This window comes from Actinia tenebrosa, unplaced genomic scaffold (genome assembly GCF_029948245.1).
Source record: "Actinia tenebrosa isolate PJP-AT-01 unplaced genomic scaffold, QUT_ActTen_1.0 PGA_scaffold0__85_contigs__length_37466705, whole genome shotgun sequence".
Classification (NCBI taxonomy): Eukaryota; Metazoa; Cnidaria; class Anthozoa; order Actiniaria; family Actiniidae; genus Actinia; species Actinia tenebrosa.
In genome coordinates this window covers 5,240,517-5,259,172 of record NW_028292569.1, presented here as the reverse complement: position 1 = coordinate 5,259,172, position 18,656 = coordinate 5,240,517, and the positions used below count along the sequence as shown (strand labels likewise).

At 33.7% G+C, this 18,656-nt stretch overlaps 1 protein-coding gene across 1 annotated transcript in view; it reads left to right on the top strand.

Moving 5' to 3' along the window:
• Window positions 1–210: 210 nt before the first annotated feature.
• LOC116297978 (sodium-coupled monocarboxylate transporter 1) overlaps window positions 211–18,656 on the top strand; it is a 39,241-nt gene continuing 20,795 nt past the window's right edge. The window contains exons 1-8 of the mRNA XM_031706299.1: window positions 211–748; window positions 1,670–1,735; window positions 2,018–2,069; window positions 2,436–2,503; window positions 2,688–2,842; window positions 3,202–3,342; window positions 3,970–4,099; window positions 5,449–5,537. Coding sequence (XP_031562159.1) covers window positions 404–748; window positions 1,670–1,735; window positions 2,018–2,069; window positions 2,436–2,503; window positions 2,688–2,842; window positions 3,202–3,342; window positions 3,970–4,099; window positions 5,449–5,537 — 1,046 coding nt within the window. The 5' untranslated portion in view covers window positions 211–403. The remainder of the gene's footprint in view (window positions 749–1,669; window positions 1,736–2,017; window positions 2,070–2,435; window positions 2,504–2,687; window positions 2,843–3,201; window positions 3,343–3,969; window positions 4,100–5,448; window positions 5,538–18,656) is intronic.

Below are 18,656 nucleotides of genomic sequence, written 5' to 3'. Positions count from 1 at the left end.
TGTACGTATTTTCTCGCTTCCTAAGTGTATAACGTCTTTCTTTTCAGCTCAAATAACTTTAAAGATCTCATTTAATCATGTTTTTGGTTATGATAATCAAAATTACGTTAAATTTATTTAGATTTTTAGAAAATCTTCATGGGAGGGGAGGGAGGGGATGTTAAACGCTCACTAGATCCATGCCTTCTCGACCACCCATTCACACAAACAAATGCGTAACTTTGCCTGTTACGTTGACTGTATAATAAACTTTGCTGACTTTTTCTTTTCTAAACAATAACATTTAACATTGAATGACCTTCAAAAGTAATACATATAGCCAGTCCGAAGTCAAGCTGGTTCATTTGAGATTGCTGCGCGTCGAAAATAGAAATCTTAGCTGTAAAATAAGACATTATTCAAGATGGACGCCGGACAAGTGAGATTCACGAACGTGGACTTTGCCGTGTTTGCTCTCATGTTATTCATATCTGTAGTGATCGGAATTTATTATGCCTTTACTGGAGGAAAACAGAAGACAACTGCGGAGTTCCTTTTAGCAAATCGTGGTATGATGGCCGTCCCAGTCGCATTGTCACTATTGGCATCTTTCATGTCGGCCATCACTATCCTTGGTGTCCCGGCAGAGATGTATACGTTTGGGACTCAATATTGGATGATCATAGTCTCTTATGTTTTTCTTTTTCCTGTTGTTGCTCTGGTTTTTGTTCCTGTGTTTCGTGCTGTGGAAATAACGAGTTCTTATGAGGTGAGTTTGCAAACTTTAAGGTACACACACGTGGAGTTAATGCGAACGTTTACACACCGTTAAAGTATTTTACTTTTGAATCTTTAAAGTTTGATTTATTGGTGTGTATTCTTGATGCAATTGTTAAGTTAGTATTATTAAATAATTCAACATGGTTGGTTATCTAATGTCACTTTATTGACATGTGCTTTAAGAGAGGGGGAAAATCTTGGCAAGGTCAAGGAAGGGAAATGTAGAAAGGTGTCACTGTCAAGCACGTGCAGTTACCCCCTATAAAGCATTTGTATTCTCTTAAAACTGCTGCTGCTGAGAATGTTCCTTTTTTACTGGTTTTTGACAATGGCCTATTAAAAAATGAATTTAATAAACTATGGTTAAATATCAAATAACTTTTGTTGTGAAGTGGGATATATCTTTTTCAAGACTACACTCACCTGGACGATCACACTTCAAAACAGACTTCAACACCTGGGTTCAAACCATTTACTCTTCAAATAACTTTTGATTAAAACCGCTATGCGTGCTTGCCATTCTGCAATAATAGAGAGAGTGAATGTGTGTGTGAATGGTTGAACTCCCTCAAGTGTCTTAGCCTATGGTTTATACCTAGACTCAGCATCATTTGTGAGTAGAGTTTGGTGTATCACTCCCCTAAGGGATCGATCATTTTTTAGCTGGGAGTGGGGGGGGGGGGGGGGGGGGGGGGGCCCGGTGAGATTGAAGGGGGCCATCCAAAATATTTAGGATCCAAACTGGGGCCAGGCAAAAAAGGCCTTGACTTACACTTTTTTCTAGGTAAAAGAGACTTGAAATGGTTTTAATTGAATATGTGCCTGCTCTAAGGCTGTTTGATATAGGCATTGTCATTTGGCCTGGGAGTTGACCAGATGACTCCTAGATTTCTATTGTTTTTGTTTACAGTACCTAGAAAAACGGTTCTCAGTGGGCATCAGATCAATTGCAAGCATTATGTTCATTATTCAAACGGTAAAGAAATTTATGCTTACTAATTGAATTAAAAATAAATAAATGAAAAATATAGATATAATAGAAAAATGGGAATGGATAGAATGAATAAGGCTATTTTAGTTATGAATCTAAAGATCTATGAAAAGCAGTCATTGGAATGTTGAAATATGGGAATAGACAGAAGAATTACAATTACTTAATGTCAAGGAAAAGATTATGAAATTAGCAATCAAATGAAAGAAGGGCACTGAGGTTTAAATTTTATGTAAGCAGTTTTTAATGTTTGATATTTTTTGTTAGTGTCTCTACATGGCTATAGTAACGTATGGTCCATCATTAGCTATGGAAGCAGGTATGTATGGTTTTGATACAAGGACCAAATAGCACCCTAAAGAGAAAGGGTGGGGCTACAATTTTATATACCCTGTTCCAGAGTGAATTGCTGAAAACCATACCCTGTTTGGCGGCACATACCCATATAGCAAATATAGAGGGCCTTGGGCAATCCACAATCCCTGTGATATATTACTTTGCATACATGTATGATGTATTTTTATTAGTCTTTTTAGCAGTTTTAGTTATTTTATTCCAATGTGGTTTGAGAATCAAACACTTCTGATGCCACAGTACCTTATCTTGTTGTTATCATTCCTGTCTTAACCTTACAGACCTCTAAAGACCAACTTGTCAAATAATTGAATGTTTTTTTTATCCACAGTGACAGGATTTCCTGTGTGGGTTTCCATCGTGGCCATTGGTGTTGTGTGTACCATTTATACCAGTATTGTAAGTACAACAATTAATGCTGAGTTACAGGGCTTATAATAATGTGGAGTCAGTTACTGGTCATGATTACACTGTACCTTTTATATTAGTTTTAGCTTGGTCATACCTTATTTCAGGTTATGTCAGCAATCTGCACAGACACATTTTTATGAAAATTCTTAAAGTCTTCGTCTCTTTATGTTAGGGTGGCATAAAAGCAGTGATATGGAATGATGTTGTTCAAGTTCTAGTCATGCTAGGAGGCCTTATTGCTATCGTTGTTGTTGGTAGTCAAAGGGTTGGAGGATTTGGCAAAGTGTGGGACATTTTGGACAAGGGACAACGTCTCAAATTTTTTGAGTAAGTATAGATTTGTACCAAGTCCTACTCATAAACTCACTGTGGAAGAGAGATGAGTGTGGATGAGTGATTACTGTGGGGTATATCATGGGGGAAGGGGTATGGATTTTTTTTAATGAACTAAACGATGTACCCTCCCTACCCCAGTGAAGAGGATTTGCATTTCAAAGGGGTAGAGAAGGTCTGAGGAAGGTACATTTTGTAGTTCCAGAAAATATCTATACCTCCCCCTGAGGAGAAGGGTTGAGGGTGGGGAGGGTGGGGAGTGTCTGAGGAAGGGGATTGGGTATTTTTATGGAAGGGATATTTGGATATTTTCAGAGCTCTTTGCTAAACATCAATGGTTTTTCTCTATCAAGCTTTAATCCAGACCCAACTCAAAGGTTATCTTTTTGGAGCCTAACTATTGGTGGAGCCATTGGGCTTTTTCCCCTCTGGGCTGTCAATCAAACAGCAGTGCAAAGGTTTTTATCAGCCAAGTCAGACAAGGATGCAAGAAGGTAAGAAATAATTGACCATTTTACAGAAATGAGGAATTTGACAAAAGAAAATGTAAAGATTTTATGACCCATATAAATCTTTTTTAGAGCTGCTTTACTTGACGATTACTTTGATTGATTTATCAAACTTGTACAATGATTATGATAATGACATGATAATGATAGTGAAGCCACTGTGTTGGTGATGATAATGATAATGATAATGATGATTTCATGTTGATGATGTTACATGTTGATGATATCATGTTGATGATTTCATGTGTTTGATGATAATGTTGATGATGATGTGATGATGATAATGGTGTCAGGATAATGTTAGTATAATGAAATCATGTGATGTTGATGATGTCATGATGATGATGATGATGATGTCATGATGATAATGATGTCTTTTGACAATGTTGATAAATTCATGATGATTATACAGGTATTGATGTGAAGATGATGCTAATGTAAAGATGATGTTATGATGATATTTATGTCTTGATGTTGATTTCATGTCGACGATGATGCATAATGATGATGCCATAATAATTCCCAATAGTAATGAGTTCATTAGGATGGTTACTTGCATGTGCATGCTATTAAAAGGAATAACCTGACCAATATGATTGATATATATTTCAGATCTGTGTGGCTCAATGCTCCTTTGAGCATCTTTGCTGTCTCTCTGTGTGCGTTATGTGGTTGTGTCATCTATGCTTTTTATCATGATTGTGACCCAAAATCACAAAAGTTTATAACAAATGGAGATCAGGTAAAACACTATGTAATATGTAGGGATAAATATTATTTAATAGTATTCCTCTGGAAACCAAGGGTCACATAGCAGTAGTTCATTCATCTTTCACCTCTGGGGTCTCAGGTTTGATTCTCGAACTAGGCATCACATGTGAGTAGAGTCTTTTTAGGTCTTTCCCTTGATTTGAGGATTTTACTCAAAGTTCTACAGTTTTCCTCCCTCCAGAAAACCCAATTCCAATTTGATCTGTGCCGTAGTCATGCCCTGACTTAGATCAGCCTAGAGGTTGTTTGAGGGTTCGATCTGTGAGTTAGCCATGCCCTGACTTAGGTCAACCCAGCCTTGTTCTTTTAGGGTTCAATCTGTGAGTTAGCCATGCCCTGACTTTTATCAGCTCAGAGGTTGTTTAAGGGTTCCATCTGTGAGTTGGCCATGCCCTGACTTTGATCAGCCCAGAGGTTGTTTCAGGGTTCCATCTGTGAGTCAGCTGTGCCCTGACTTAGATGAGCCCAGAGGTTGTTTAAGGGTTCCATCTGTGAGTTGGCCATGCCCTGACTTTGATCAGCCCAGAGGTTGTTTAAGGGTTCCATCTGTGAGTTGGGCATGCCCTGACTTTGATCAGCCCAGAGGTTGTTTCAGGGTTCCATCTGTGAGTCAGCTGTGCCCTGACTTAAATCAACCCAGCCTTGTTCTTTTAGGGTTCAATCTGTGAGTTAGCCATGCCCTGACTTAAATCAACCCAGCCTTGTTCTTTTAGGGTTCAATCTGTGAGTTAGCCATGCCCTGACTTTTATCAGCTCAGAGGTTGTTTAAGGGTTCCATCTGTGAGTTGGCCATGCCCTGACTTTGATCAGCCCAGAGGTTGTTTCAGGGTTCCATCTGTGAGTCAGCTGTGCCCTGACTTAGATCAGCCCAGAGGTTGTTTCAGGGTTCCATCTGTGAGTTAGCCATGCCCTGACTTAGATCAGTCCAGAGGTTGTTTCAGGGTTCCATCTGTGAGTTAGCCATGCCCTGACTTAGATCAGTCCAGAGGTTGTTTAAAGGTTCGACCTGTGAGTTAGCCATGCCCTGACTTTGATCAGCCCAGAGGTTGTTTCAGGGTTTGATCTGTGAATTAACCATGCTCTGACTTATACCAGCCCAGAAGTCGCTTCAGGGTTCAATGCATCTGATTTTGATGATGTCTGGTTTGATAATACAACAACAACAACAACAACCACAACAACAACAACAACGTTTTATTGTACCTAATATTACATTCATATTTACAAACAAAAATTTTTTAAATAACTATAAGTACAGGCCCTAACCATCTTTCTTGGGTGCAGAAATACATAAAGACAATGTTTTTTATTTTATTTTAGATTTTGCCCTTTTTTGTGATGCATGTGTTGGGTGACATTCAGGGTATTGCTGGGCTCTTTGTGGCTTGTTTATTCAGTGGAACCTTGAGGTAAGTGATATCTAGATCATCCACGCATGTTACACTGTTGCGCACACTAAAATTCTGGCATATGATATACTTGATCTAGTACATACAAGTATGATCTCGTGCAAAAAATGTTTCTAAAAGTGCTAGAGATAATTAAATTTTGCACACTCTAAATACGTTTATTTGATATACTTGATCTAGTACATCGATTGTACAAATGAAAAATGGAAAAAATAGGATAAAATAATAATAATAAATAATCGGATAAAAAAATAAAATAATACAAAATAATAATGATAAAATAATAATAATAATAGAAGTATTAGAGATATGATTGACGTATATTTTGGTGCGTGCACTCTAAATACTGGTATTTGATATACTTCTACTGGTACATCGATCGCCATATGTTTAACTACGTGCGAAAAAGTTTCACCGATTCATTATGATTCATACCTTTTTGGCGTAAGACTAAACCGTAAGACTAAAGTAGCAACCCGCTTCAAAGGGAGCGAAAAAGGTCCGTGATTCATCGATATTTGATTCGTTTTTAAGTACTACTTAGTTAGCACGTCTATACTAGTAAAATAGTGATAAAAAACCCGAGAATTCTATTATTATATAACAAATACCTTATCATGAGATAGCTTGACTTCGTATCAAGTTCGATTGTAAACTTTTACTTAAAGATTTTTCACAAATTTAACTAAACATTTTGAGAAGCAAACTTATATTATGCGCAAGATCAAAGGTGAAGCTTGATGCGCCGAATTTCGAGTCAAATGGGATGAAGAGGGGACTTTGAATTTTGACTTCAACTTAAATGTGACAACGAACTTCGAGTCAAATGGGATGAAGAAGGGACTTAGAATTTTGACTTCAACTAAACATGTGACAACGACCGATCGCTAATAAACTTTATCAATTTTCGAACTTCGATTCAAATGGGATGAAGAGGGACTTTGAATTTTGACTTCAACTTAACATGTAATAAAGTTTGTTAGTTATTTGGTCGATTTTGGTTTTAATGGAAAAACAATATCGAATAATTTTAAGATTAAGACTTGATCTTTTTTAATGCCCTTCTCTAGTTGAAGCGCTATTTTAATGATTTTCCAAGGACCTTTACTGGAACTGTGCTTAGTCCCGGATGCTATAATGAATATTTTCCGCAAAAATAATAGTAACAAATCAATATCAGACTCAGTGAGGCCGTTAAAATCCTCTTTCTAACTCGCAATTTATTTTTTTTCAATTGAAAAAAATGGAGCGGTTTTATTACATGTTTATCGTCGAACGTGCTGTAATACCAGCACGTCTTTCAAACTGCAATTCGAAACGGAAGCGTTTCTGGTATTGGTTGTAAAAGTTTCATTTGATGCCTTTTAGTATTTGATTCCCGATCTTCATGTATAAGGATCTTAAGATTAAGTGTTTAGGAAATGATGTTTGTAAAGCGAGCAGCTATAATAACTTTAGTAAAACTGGAAATTAGTGGAGGGTTTTGTTTTGAAATCAAGGATGTTTGTCACGTTCTCATTTGCATTAAGAGGACATTTTTTTTTCAACAATGAGCAATAATGGCAAAAAGCGCCAAAAAATAGACATTCGTTTGAGTTTTGGGTTAACACTCATTTTCGAATAAAATTTTTGCTTTGGATTAACACTTTGATTCCACTTCATCGGTTCATAACAAGATTTTAGCCTTGTACCACAGCCTTTCTTCAAGAAAATAGTTTTTGGCGTTCACTGCCTGAATACGAAAAGAATTCTCTCTTTATATGTCGCTGGATTTAAATGCCCCTGGGTTATCCCATCATGCATTGCTAGTGAGATATAGCATTTTCCATTTAAACAGCTAAAATTGATATTTTCGAAATTGCAGAAATCAATTGTACTTGAGTAGAGCGTATGTCTTGCCTTTTAGCGTTGTCTATTTTCTAGATTCTTCAAGAAATTCAGAGATACTAGTCAAAATACTTGGGTATTTTTGAAGTTTTTTCAGGTTCATTACAGATTCTATGACTGGCTACTTTTATTTGCTAAATTAGTCGAACATGTCTTCATCAAATGCTAATAGAAGCAATTCCTTTACGAAACGACGCTCGTAAACCGGTTGAAACCAAAGAAAACAATAATAAAGAATCAAAGACACTTGGAATAGCCCTGGATCCTCCTTTACCGTAGGTGTGATGTTTCCCCATTTTTAAACCACATGTCATTCGCAAAAGTATGAAGGCACATGAATATTGATACAACTTAAACTTGTTTATTTATCGTTTTTAACGAACTTTGCTTTTGTAATGACGTTAGTTAATTTTTTAAGAAAAAAAGAAAGAACGAAAGAAAAGAAGGAAGCGAAGAGATATGCCAAAGAAAGATTCTTAAACATCTCTTAATATTTAAAAAAAAATGAAGAAAAAAATAATACAATCTTCGAACAAATTGCAATCTTTTCATTTGTTAGGAATGTTCTAAAATTCTATTTTTAAAGTAAGTAGAACGACCTCAAACCGACTAACTTTTAATTATTTTTGTTAAATTTTGTTTTTTCGATAATATACTTAAAGGATTTACGTCAAAAACTTATCAAGGAAGACGAAACAAAATTCTCTTGTTGTCCGCTTCAGGAACTTGTAACTAAAGATATATATACAGTTAATGAGACTGTGGCTTTTGGTACGGTTTATTAAACCGTCTTTTCCAATAAATACAAGTGCTTTAAAGAGGAGTTTTAGAATCCAATTCAGGATGATTATCTTAGCTTCTTTCTTTAATGCAGGACGTATTTAAATCCTGTGTTATTAGAAAATAAAACAGTATTTTAAAGAGTGAAAAAATTAATCGTGAACACGTAGGAAAATAGGTCTCCTTAGATAGGAAGCCACCAAAAAAAAATTTTTTTAGGAAAAACATAAATAGTATATTTATTTAATAAAAATTTAATATAAATGTAATTTTATCTTTGCGACAGTCGATATCTGCTAAATTCCCACAGAATTCTTATGTCTAGGGATAAAAAATCCAGCAAAAAATCCGGTCTTTGGAAACTTAACTTATCGTTGTTGCCCTTTGTTAATGTCATTGATGAAAACGTAATATATTTTCTTGACTGTATTGAAGAGCTACAAGGCTAAGAGAAAGACTTCTTTATTTTTGAAGGGAATGAACGAACCTTGACTGAGTCATAGTTATTTTCGTTTTTCATTTATAAAAAACGCCTAAAATTCTTCAACAGCAATATAAATTGCCAATATCTTATGGTCTGTTCAGTTTGATAAATGTCTATTTATCCATAGTTAATAACTATGATTTATCTAGTTTCTAGCCGTATACTTCAAGTGTGTTTTTGATGCTCAATATTTAACTCTCTCTAAAAATAACTAGAGTCAGGTAAATACCATGATAGATTGCAAATTTGAATCTTTTGAAATGATAGCTGACATCGAAACGACCCTAAAAGCTTTTCGTTTTGAAAACTAGTTGATTAGCCGGTGCTGTGAGGCTTGGCAAGGCTCTTACGAATCCAAGTAAGAGAGACAAGATCAAGACAAATGAACTGTCGTCGTTGTTTTATGAAACACGAATGGTCATTGATACCATACTTCACATCTGAAGAGAGACTTAAGATTTTCTTAATCATTGTATTAGGTTTTAGAAGGGTCGTGAAATCTTCAGTAGCACTCAAGAATGAAAAACACAGCGACCAGCATTGAAGTTCACTGCATATATATTGATTTTGGATAGAAGTGTTGACAACCAGTCTCTTAAAGGAAGAATTTGTCAGCTTAAAGTTCACAGACGCAACGTTTTTACTCAATATAGGCCAGTAGACATTGTTATGTACAATATATCGGATCATTTTGTCACAGCAAACCTAAATCGAACACATATGTTCTGACAGAATACGCTCATATCGAGATCGCAGCTCAATGGTTGTTTTTAATTTGTCAAAAAGAAGAAAAAATTAGCTTTCAATTAGCTTACTCCACACGACTTCCAAACCGACAGCTAACAAGCCAATACTTCCAAGCCCTCAGTTAAACTTGCAATTTTAGGTAAGAGTGGGAATAGAAATTTTCGGTTTTTTTAAAAGCCGGGAAACCGTAATCCACAATAATAAAACAATAACATTAAAAAAATATCTACCATTTAATAGACCTCTAACTTGGGCATAATATTTATATAATATTTTATAATATTTTTAAAAGAATATTTTTTATAATATTTTATTTCATTTTTTAAAAATATTTTTTTATTTATTTTAATAATATTTTAATAATATTTTAATAATATTTTTCTATGATTTCATACCACGTGTCATTCCCTAAAGCATTATTTCTTTGTGCATGAGAAGTATTCTCAAGAGAATGACATGGGGTCTGAAATGAAAAACATTATGCCCAAGCTAAAGAGGTCTATTAACTTAAAAGAATTTATATGAAGCGCTTTTTTAGTACTTTATCTTTTTCCTTTGATTTATTTCGTTCTGGCCTCTTAATATATAGAAAAAAGATTAGTCCTTTTTCCCGCCAATTTCCAGACTGACGTCACGTTTTCCCGCCATTTGACGCGTGTGTCCGGTAAGATTAATCTCTTGGACCTCTATAAAACTAAAAGTATATTGGCCTTTTTTTAAATGACACCCCTACAAACTAAATATATAACTTATTTTTTACTTATTCGTTGGATACTGGCAATGAATAGTTTTGACATTGTTTTTGAGCTATCAATACCAGGAGATTGCTAGATATGGATCTAACACAGGCCCCGGATTTTAAACCTTTGAGAAAATCTATCCCGACTGAGATTAGTAAGGACAGTAAAGCTGCTTACTTATATTTGATATCCTTATAGTTGCCGAACATTTTCAGTGGATTAATCTTCCAAATCCATGTCTCTATTGACAAAATTTATTGGAAAAGGATATTAAAGGAAGCAGACAAAAAAGCTGCAATGTAAATTTATAGCCAGAAGAACTGTCGTAAGAAAAAAAAAAAAAAAAAAAAAAAAGAAAAAAAAGAAGAAAGAAAGAAAGAAAGAAAGAAAGAAAGAAAACTGATTGGAATTTGTCGGATTTTTTCGCTTGTTTTATAAATTTTATAGTATACAAGATTCCAGTCGCGAAAAATTCAAAGAACTGTCATAAAAACAAAAAATAATTGATTGCACTTTGTTTCTAATATCTTATTTTCTCTTGTCTTATATTTTTACGAGTTTCCAGTTGCGAAAAATGGAAAGTAAATAGAAAGGAAGAACCGCCATATTTTAAAATAAAGTTTCGGATTTTTCTTGTTTCTTCTCTTTTTATAAATATTTTGAAAAAGATCGATTAAATTATGCTGGGATAATAGCAGACGAGTTATTGATTTTATTAAAATTTTCCATTGTTTATTGGAGGCATTTTGTCGTGTCATTTAGGGTACTTTCTTTCATTATTGCGTTTCCCGTTCGTTTAGGAAGTTAAGAGGAAACGCCGCATAGAAAACTTTAATGTCAAGAGGGTTTGCCGATTTGATTGTTTTTTTTTTCTACTCCTTTTTTTATTGAAGACAAAGTAAATCTAAAAGCTCTTGACTCGAAACAACTGGAGTGGAAGGGGTATATGATATATACATGGTATTTTTTTTCTAGTAAAAACTCTTTTTATTTTCAAAAGAATGAGTCGTTTTCTCAAGATTTACGGTAATGTTAACGAAAAAGACTCGTAGAAGTAAAATATTTCCAGTAGTACAGTTTGGCCTGTCAGTTCAGCAGTAATTGTATTTTAGTCGGAAGCTCTTTGATGTATTGCTCTGTATTGATAATCCTGATTGTCGTAGGCTTAAGACACCATGATGGATTGCCAAAAATTGAAAGGAATTTTCGAGTTAATTTAGTATAGTTATCAGTATTATTACCCACTTGTATGATTGAAACGTGTGTTTTGTAGTCTGAGTACTTCAATGTGATCGGGAACACGCAATTCATCAGTAGTGTTCACTATTGCGCAAGCTCCACGTGTCACGTGATATTCGCTGACTAGTAAAGTATAACAGATCTTAAGAGATTTCAATATTTTTTCCTGGAATTCACGGAAGCGTCGAAAATACACAAAAGAATTGAGTCAATTAGGACTGGGTTCATATATTGATGCAGAAATCGTGTTAGTTAAGACAACAGATTTCTGCCCCAGTTGCCTCGCTTTGAAGTTCTTCAAAAGCTAGTTTAACGAACTATAAACAATAGTTGGATATGAGCAGCGTGATGATGGAAACGAATCAATAAACTTCAATTTTCTCGTATTTCATTTGAATCCCATCCATTTAGTACTATTTTGGGCATTACATTTCATGGTGACGTACCCAGAACAGGCGGTAATAGCATGTTCATTCATTTTTGCTGTATCCGTTTTAGCATTTCTGCCATACAACAGAAAAGTTTCTTCTCATTTCCCCCCCTTTTCTATGACCTCACTATATTGGCTTTTTCGGGGTTTCGTTGAACCGTCATCTTTATCGGAATCCCATCTCTAATATGGTTACAAGACAAAGAACAGCGTTTCTCTTGCTCGCAAGTCTAATACAAGCATGATGAATTACATGAAACTAAATAGATATCAAATCTTTTTGCGTGTATTGTTTTATGCGTTTTATCTATATTAATAGAATCATTGGGTTGTGTTGTGGTTAAAGCTGTGCTATGTTTATCACATGTAATTGATAATTTGTTGTGTTTTGTTCTCCTTTCGAAAATTATCTAATTTTCAAATTTTCTTTTACACGGTTCGTGCGATTTCGCTTATCAGTTTTGTCATAAATGTATAAATATGAAGTGCAAAATGTTATTTGATTTGATTTTAGCTGCAAGAGACTAAATATTTTTCTCTCGCTTTGTTTTATCGTTTTTCTTCATTTCCTGTGCCCACACATTTATCTTTATCATAATTAAGTTTTACATTTTTTAGAGCTTCTTGTTATGGTAGGTGACCAAACAGTATCCTATCAATACTATACTTGTGTATGGGAACATATATGAAATATATATTTGTACTGCGGTACTGTGTTTTCCAATTTGGACCACTTTCATTCACATCTCCCTGCATACACTACAGCCCCGTTTACACTAGCGATCTTTGCGACGATTTTTGCTGCGATTTTTTTGCGATTCTGTCCATAATTAATAATGGTAAAGAATTTACTTGTAAAGTTTTATTCAGGATACCAAGATTTTCCTAGACGAATGTCTCTTTCTAAGGATGAGACAAAAGATTTCATATTTCCGAAAATTGACACAAAAATCGCAGCAAAAATCGCCAATATAAACGGGGCTTACCGCTACTTCTATGCGTACAACTATCAACTCATGATGGATTATTGATTATTTATTTCGAGCTACGACATACGAAATCAAAATAATGAATAAATAAAGGTAAATAAGCCCTAATATGTTTATTAAAAATTTCAGAGACAAAACCGACGTCTCTACGAAATTTTGCATCAGCTTCGTAAATACTCCAACTCTATCCCTTCATGACAGGCCCAAAAAAAAACTATTTTTTACCAAAGGGATATGGGGTGTTGTTTCGTGACACTTTTACTTAAAATATGGACAGATAATGGTGTGGATAAGATAAACATTTGTTTATCACTAATTTTCATGATTTTCTAACCAGATAGCAAAAAAGATGTTTTCGTTAAAGCTGTGCACAGTTGAACAATTTTAAGTTTGTGTTATTTTGAAGGGAAATAAATTATCCAGTTTTCACTGAAATAAAATCTCAAGAATGAAACTGACATGATTTAGATATGGAAAAAAGTTGAAATATATTTAATATTTAATATGATAGTAAATTGAATCTTAAACTCTAGATCAGATTCTCTCCGTTTATTGAACATACATTTTATCGTGTTAAAACTTAAGTTAAATTATTTTCATTTCATTACGACCTATTTGATTTGAATATTTTTATTGAATTTCTTTAAATGGAAAACAAAGTTACTTTTTAGCGCTTATTTTTTTGTCAAAGCAAACTATTATTCGTTTCTTAGTGTTACTTTCCGTCGCCATCTTGTTTAAGTTATTCGGCGAACGAGAAAGCAGCTTCTACAGCTTATACTTCGTATTTGTAAGCTCAGTGAGAATGAAGATTTTTTCAACTTTACTGTTTTTCTTACATATTTTCCAAAAAATGATGATACAAATCCATTTTTTATAGCTTGAAATTGATAAAAATAGTCTATAGCTGTTATTTGTAGGTAATAAATATTGAGTTTTTAAAGGTAAGTATCTAGTCGTGTTGTAAGTCATGAATTCCTAGAGTGCTATTGTAATGATCAATGTAGTTTAGGATTTGAATTTCTTTATGTCAAATAAGTTTGGAGTTTAACTTTTGACGTTATCAAGTTTAATATTACACCTGAATTGAGACGCTTGAAAATAATATTTGTTTAGAAGTCAAGTTTTGGATATCGAATTGTGCTTGTGTCCATTGTACACCTTAGCAGATGATAATGCTGTTACAATGGTTTAAACAAGTTGAGAGAATGCTAACTAAATATAAAATCTATGGTTTCACTGGCTCGGTTTTCCTCGAAGATTTTGGAGCTCGTGTTGAATATTTTTTTTTCTACCAATACGGCAGCCATCTTGAATTCTATTGTTTTAATGAAGACATTATGGGATGCCGAGGGGGCAACTATTGGAAAATTCATAGACAGCACAGCTGTCAGGATATCTTTTTATATAACTTTACGCTTTTCAATGAGAAGCACATCTCAGTAGTACACTAATCCGCTGCCATGGAAACAGAACATGGCGCATGCGCATTAATAGGTTCTGCTATCAAATGCAAACTCGGAAAAGTTAATCCTACTTTTCTTCTTTATCAGAAAGCACTTTGAATTTATCTCTAATAGCTTCTAGAAATTTAGCAAATTCTGTTTTGAGAGACTTGAAGCGATGAAGTCACAAATAGGTCTTTAACATCATCCTGGGGATGTCTGCGATAATGTTTTTTAAATACCTGCAGGGAAAATAATTTCTATAAAACAGCATGTTAGTGACCCACGTGATGTAACCTGTTTTTCAGTTTCATAACAGGATATTAACGAAGGCTTAGCGCGTTTGATAAAATAAAAAATCGTGATCTTTTAGTGAATAATTCAATATGGTATTTTTGACATTCCTTTTATTGCTTCTGTTCTCATAGTTTACTTTATTTCCAAGTTTTTCATCTCCAATAATTTTATTATATAATCTTATTTGATTTAATTGGGATATGTATTTTATTCCATTATGTTTTAGTATACATTTTTAGTTTTGTTCTCAACTTTCTTTTATTTTTTAATTTTTTTATTGAAATTTCACTTTATTCTCTTTCTTTCGGACAGTTGATGCTCAGTCTCATGTATGATATTAAAATTTATGGCCGTTTCAAATATTCATGCAAGTATATCAAAAGTATATCAGACACGGCGGGATATCTTTCTTGATATTATTTTCAGAAAGCCCTAGCGATAGACAGCTCGAAAAAAAATATCAGGGATGATATCCCATAATTTTTGATATACTTTTGATATACTTGTATATATATTGGAAGCGGCTATAATTTTTGCAAAGGGCTGTATATATATAGAAATATGCAGAAATTCTGGTCTTGTTGTACATATATACAGGTATATTAAAAGTATATCAGAAATTATGGGATATCATCGCTGATATTTTTTTCGGGTTGCCTATCACTAGGGCTTTCTGAAAAAAAAAATCAGAGATAATTGTCGTTTCCCAGAATAACATAACGTCTCAGCTTCTATGTTTTATGCTTTTTAGTCGGGCATTGATTTTTCAATTTAGTGTATATACGGGATAAAAATAGTAAAACTATTGTATTTATAGCGCCTGTTGCATCCTGTTGTCTCCATTTCTTTCCATCTGGTGTTTCAGTTTTATTTTCCATTTTGTGACAAGAAAAAGGAAGGGAAATGTGAACATGACTTCTTAGGACCAATCTAGTCGTACTTTTTAAAAGTGGAGGAATAATTAGTTGGTAGTAAATGAGATATAACTAGCTAAAAACTAGTATGAGCTGCGTCGGTGTTTCTAATCCGTGAAAAGATAAAGAAACTTACTAGTTTTTTTTCCATCTTTTCACGGTGTATAATTTACCTTTTTATCATTACTAGTTGGTAGTAAATGGAGGAAAACTTAAAATAGGCGGATCCCAATCCTTGGTAATCCTATTTTATCTTAATTTAATATTCTTAGACTAGTTTTGATGGAAAGAGGATCTAATGAATAGGTTCCTATTTCTATAAAGTTGGGTATTTTATGCCGATGGCATATATTTTTCTTCATTCTCCCAAAGTTTTTTCTCAGTTTTTAATTTTTATTTGTTCATTTAGTGGTCGTCCTATGATGTTTATAAATTTGCATTGAATTTTCTCATACATTACATTATATCGTTCTTAATCATATATTTTATATATTTTTGTTTTTGTTTTTTCATTTTCTTTACTACAAAACGAATTCTCTCAATGAGAAAAATGGTATGTCAGCGCCTTTGCCATTTCTGGGGGTGGGTGAGTAATATATGACTGTCATGCAAAATGATTGATAAAAGAGATTTCAAAATTTAGTTTAAATGGAGGAAACTTAAACTTGATATTATCTTAACTTGATATTATCTTAATTTAGAAAAAAACTAAAAAAGAGACCAAAGCTTCTGATTTTTTTGTTTTGTTTTTTGTTCATTAAAGTGAGAGAGGGTCTTCGTACGGCGTTTGTCGCCTCAGTAAAAACACACACACAAAAAAAAACAACCACAAAAAAAAAAAAAAAAAACCAAAAAAAACAACAACAAAAAAACAAACAAAACAAAACAAAACAAAAAAAACCTGGCACGTGCAAAGAGTTTTTTTTCTGTTCAAAATTGTAGCCGGCAAAAATTGAAGAGAAAACGATCATTGGCCAGTCTCAAAAAAAAGGGGAACTACAAAGTGAACTCTTGTGTAAATCATTTTCCCACTCCTGTGCTTCGTACTTTGAAGATGAACTGATATGCTTCTTATTTCGCAAACTAAAATATCCAACAGATCTTCAAGAAACAACGCCTGCTTGTGCTCAAAAATACTTCTCCAAATCCTTTGTATTTTGGATTGTCACTGATTCTTCTAATATTAAATTCTGCTGCCAAATAAATGACGATTCTCTTTTGCTTTTTATTGCGAATTTATCTTGTTAAATATTGCTTTGTTCGAAATGAGAAAAAGCCCTCTCAATATGATCTTATTCGTTTGAGAGTTTTTAGCAATTACTCCAACAATCAATCTACCGTCTATTAGTTTTGTTGTCGGCGCTTGTAGGTTGTTATCTAAAAATCCGGTTTTTTGTTCTTCTGTAGTAAATTTTCTGTCCTGTTTAGCTTTTCTTTTGTCTCTAGTTTGGAAGTTTATGTTTCGTTCTAACTTACGCTTTTCATTTTCTCAGGAGTTCATAGCTCTGATTTTTTTTGTATCATTGTTGCACAATTTACTTCGTTAAATAACATCCTGATTTAGAACCTTATCGTTTGAGATCTCTATATGAAAAAGCATTCAATATATATAGTAAATAGATGAATTGATATTAAAAATTAATGATATTGAAAACCTTCCGATGTACCTTCAAGGGGACCCTGTGTCCTGTTCAGCTGTTCATGAGCCTGAGGGCAAAATCTCTTTCTGAAGGCAACAAGGCATTGGAAAGATTATTAGTGGGAGTGAGAGTAAACTCGCTGAAACACGAAAATTTTTTGCTCCCCACGAAGATTAGCTTTGTTTATGTTTCTGGATATTAAAGTTTTAAGTCTAACTTTGTATTTATTAAAATGGATAATAACAACAACAGCTAAAATGCATCCAAATTTCAATTCAGTCTTAAAATACTAAAATTGCAAGAAATGCCGTTGAAGGGTTTTCATCACACGACTGCCTTTGTCAGACAATCTTTCATTTTCGCTTGTTTTTAAAGTTGATTTTAAATTTCACACCTTGCAATAGAAGTAAATGTTTATTTTGGGAATGTATTTTGAATAAAAAAATATATATAAAAGAGTTTTTTTTAAAAGACGAAAGTCAAGAGTCAACTTCATTTCGGCTTGTCTTCTCCAAGGATGTAAAAAAGACATTGTTTGCGGCGACGATGAAAGAATATACCACAAAAATATAGCAAATCAGACCTCAAATCGATTTAGTTAATGTCCTATCATCTGTTCTTTTCAATTCAATTCAGAATGCAAATACAGCGAGATCAAATGTTTGACTTAAATTATCAACCACACACAAGATATTGTCGATGATAGCAACGACTTGTGTTTATCTCAAGTTGTTATGGCGACCAAAAGGCAAAAATAAGTTTGTATCTCTTGCAAAGGTCAAATATGTAGCAAGTCATTCAGTGCAATTTGAAAGTTAACCATGATATTTGCTAAAAAGTCATTTCTTTTCGTGAAAGAAGGATTTTCTTGTCCTGACAGTGCTCAAGGGAAAAAAATTACAAACGAAGGATATTGCCAATTTTCGAACTTCATAACAAAATTTTTCGTAGTAGTTGTCTTCCAAAAGGTCGTCAGTCGTTTTGTCTTTCATTCAGTTGTACTTTCTGTTTTTTAATGATTTAGAGGATATTTTCCAGACGCGTGCCCTGGCGTCTTTCATCATATATACAAAGATTTCGGTCGCGAATCATAAACAATACCATTTAGACCTTGTTTTGGCAGAGTTCCGCCAACCTTCAAAGGTTAACGCCTTTGGTCATTTTCCTTCGGCAGTTTGTATGAACGCGAAAAAATATAATTAAAGATATTGAAACTGGAAGGAGAATCGAATCTAAGCTAGGATTATCGGAATTCATTTCCCAAAGATAAGAAATTTAAACCTCCAATATTGTTATGAAGACTGAATTTTGATTCTGCGCATAAGGTCGATGATGATGGAACCGGAACGATTGCACACTTCAATTTGTAAAACTTGCTGTTAATATCCACATATTCTATTTATACTAGTAATCAAGTCATTCTAGCTTTGTTTTGTGTTGGTTTTTAGATATGAAGTCGTTGAAGCTGTAAATTAGTTTTTTTTTTTAAATTTTGGAGGTGGAAAACACTGATAGGAATGGAACTTT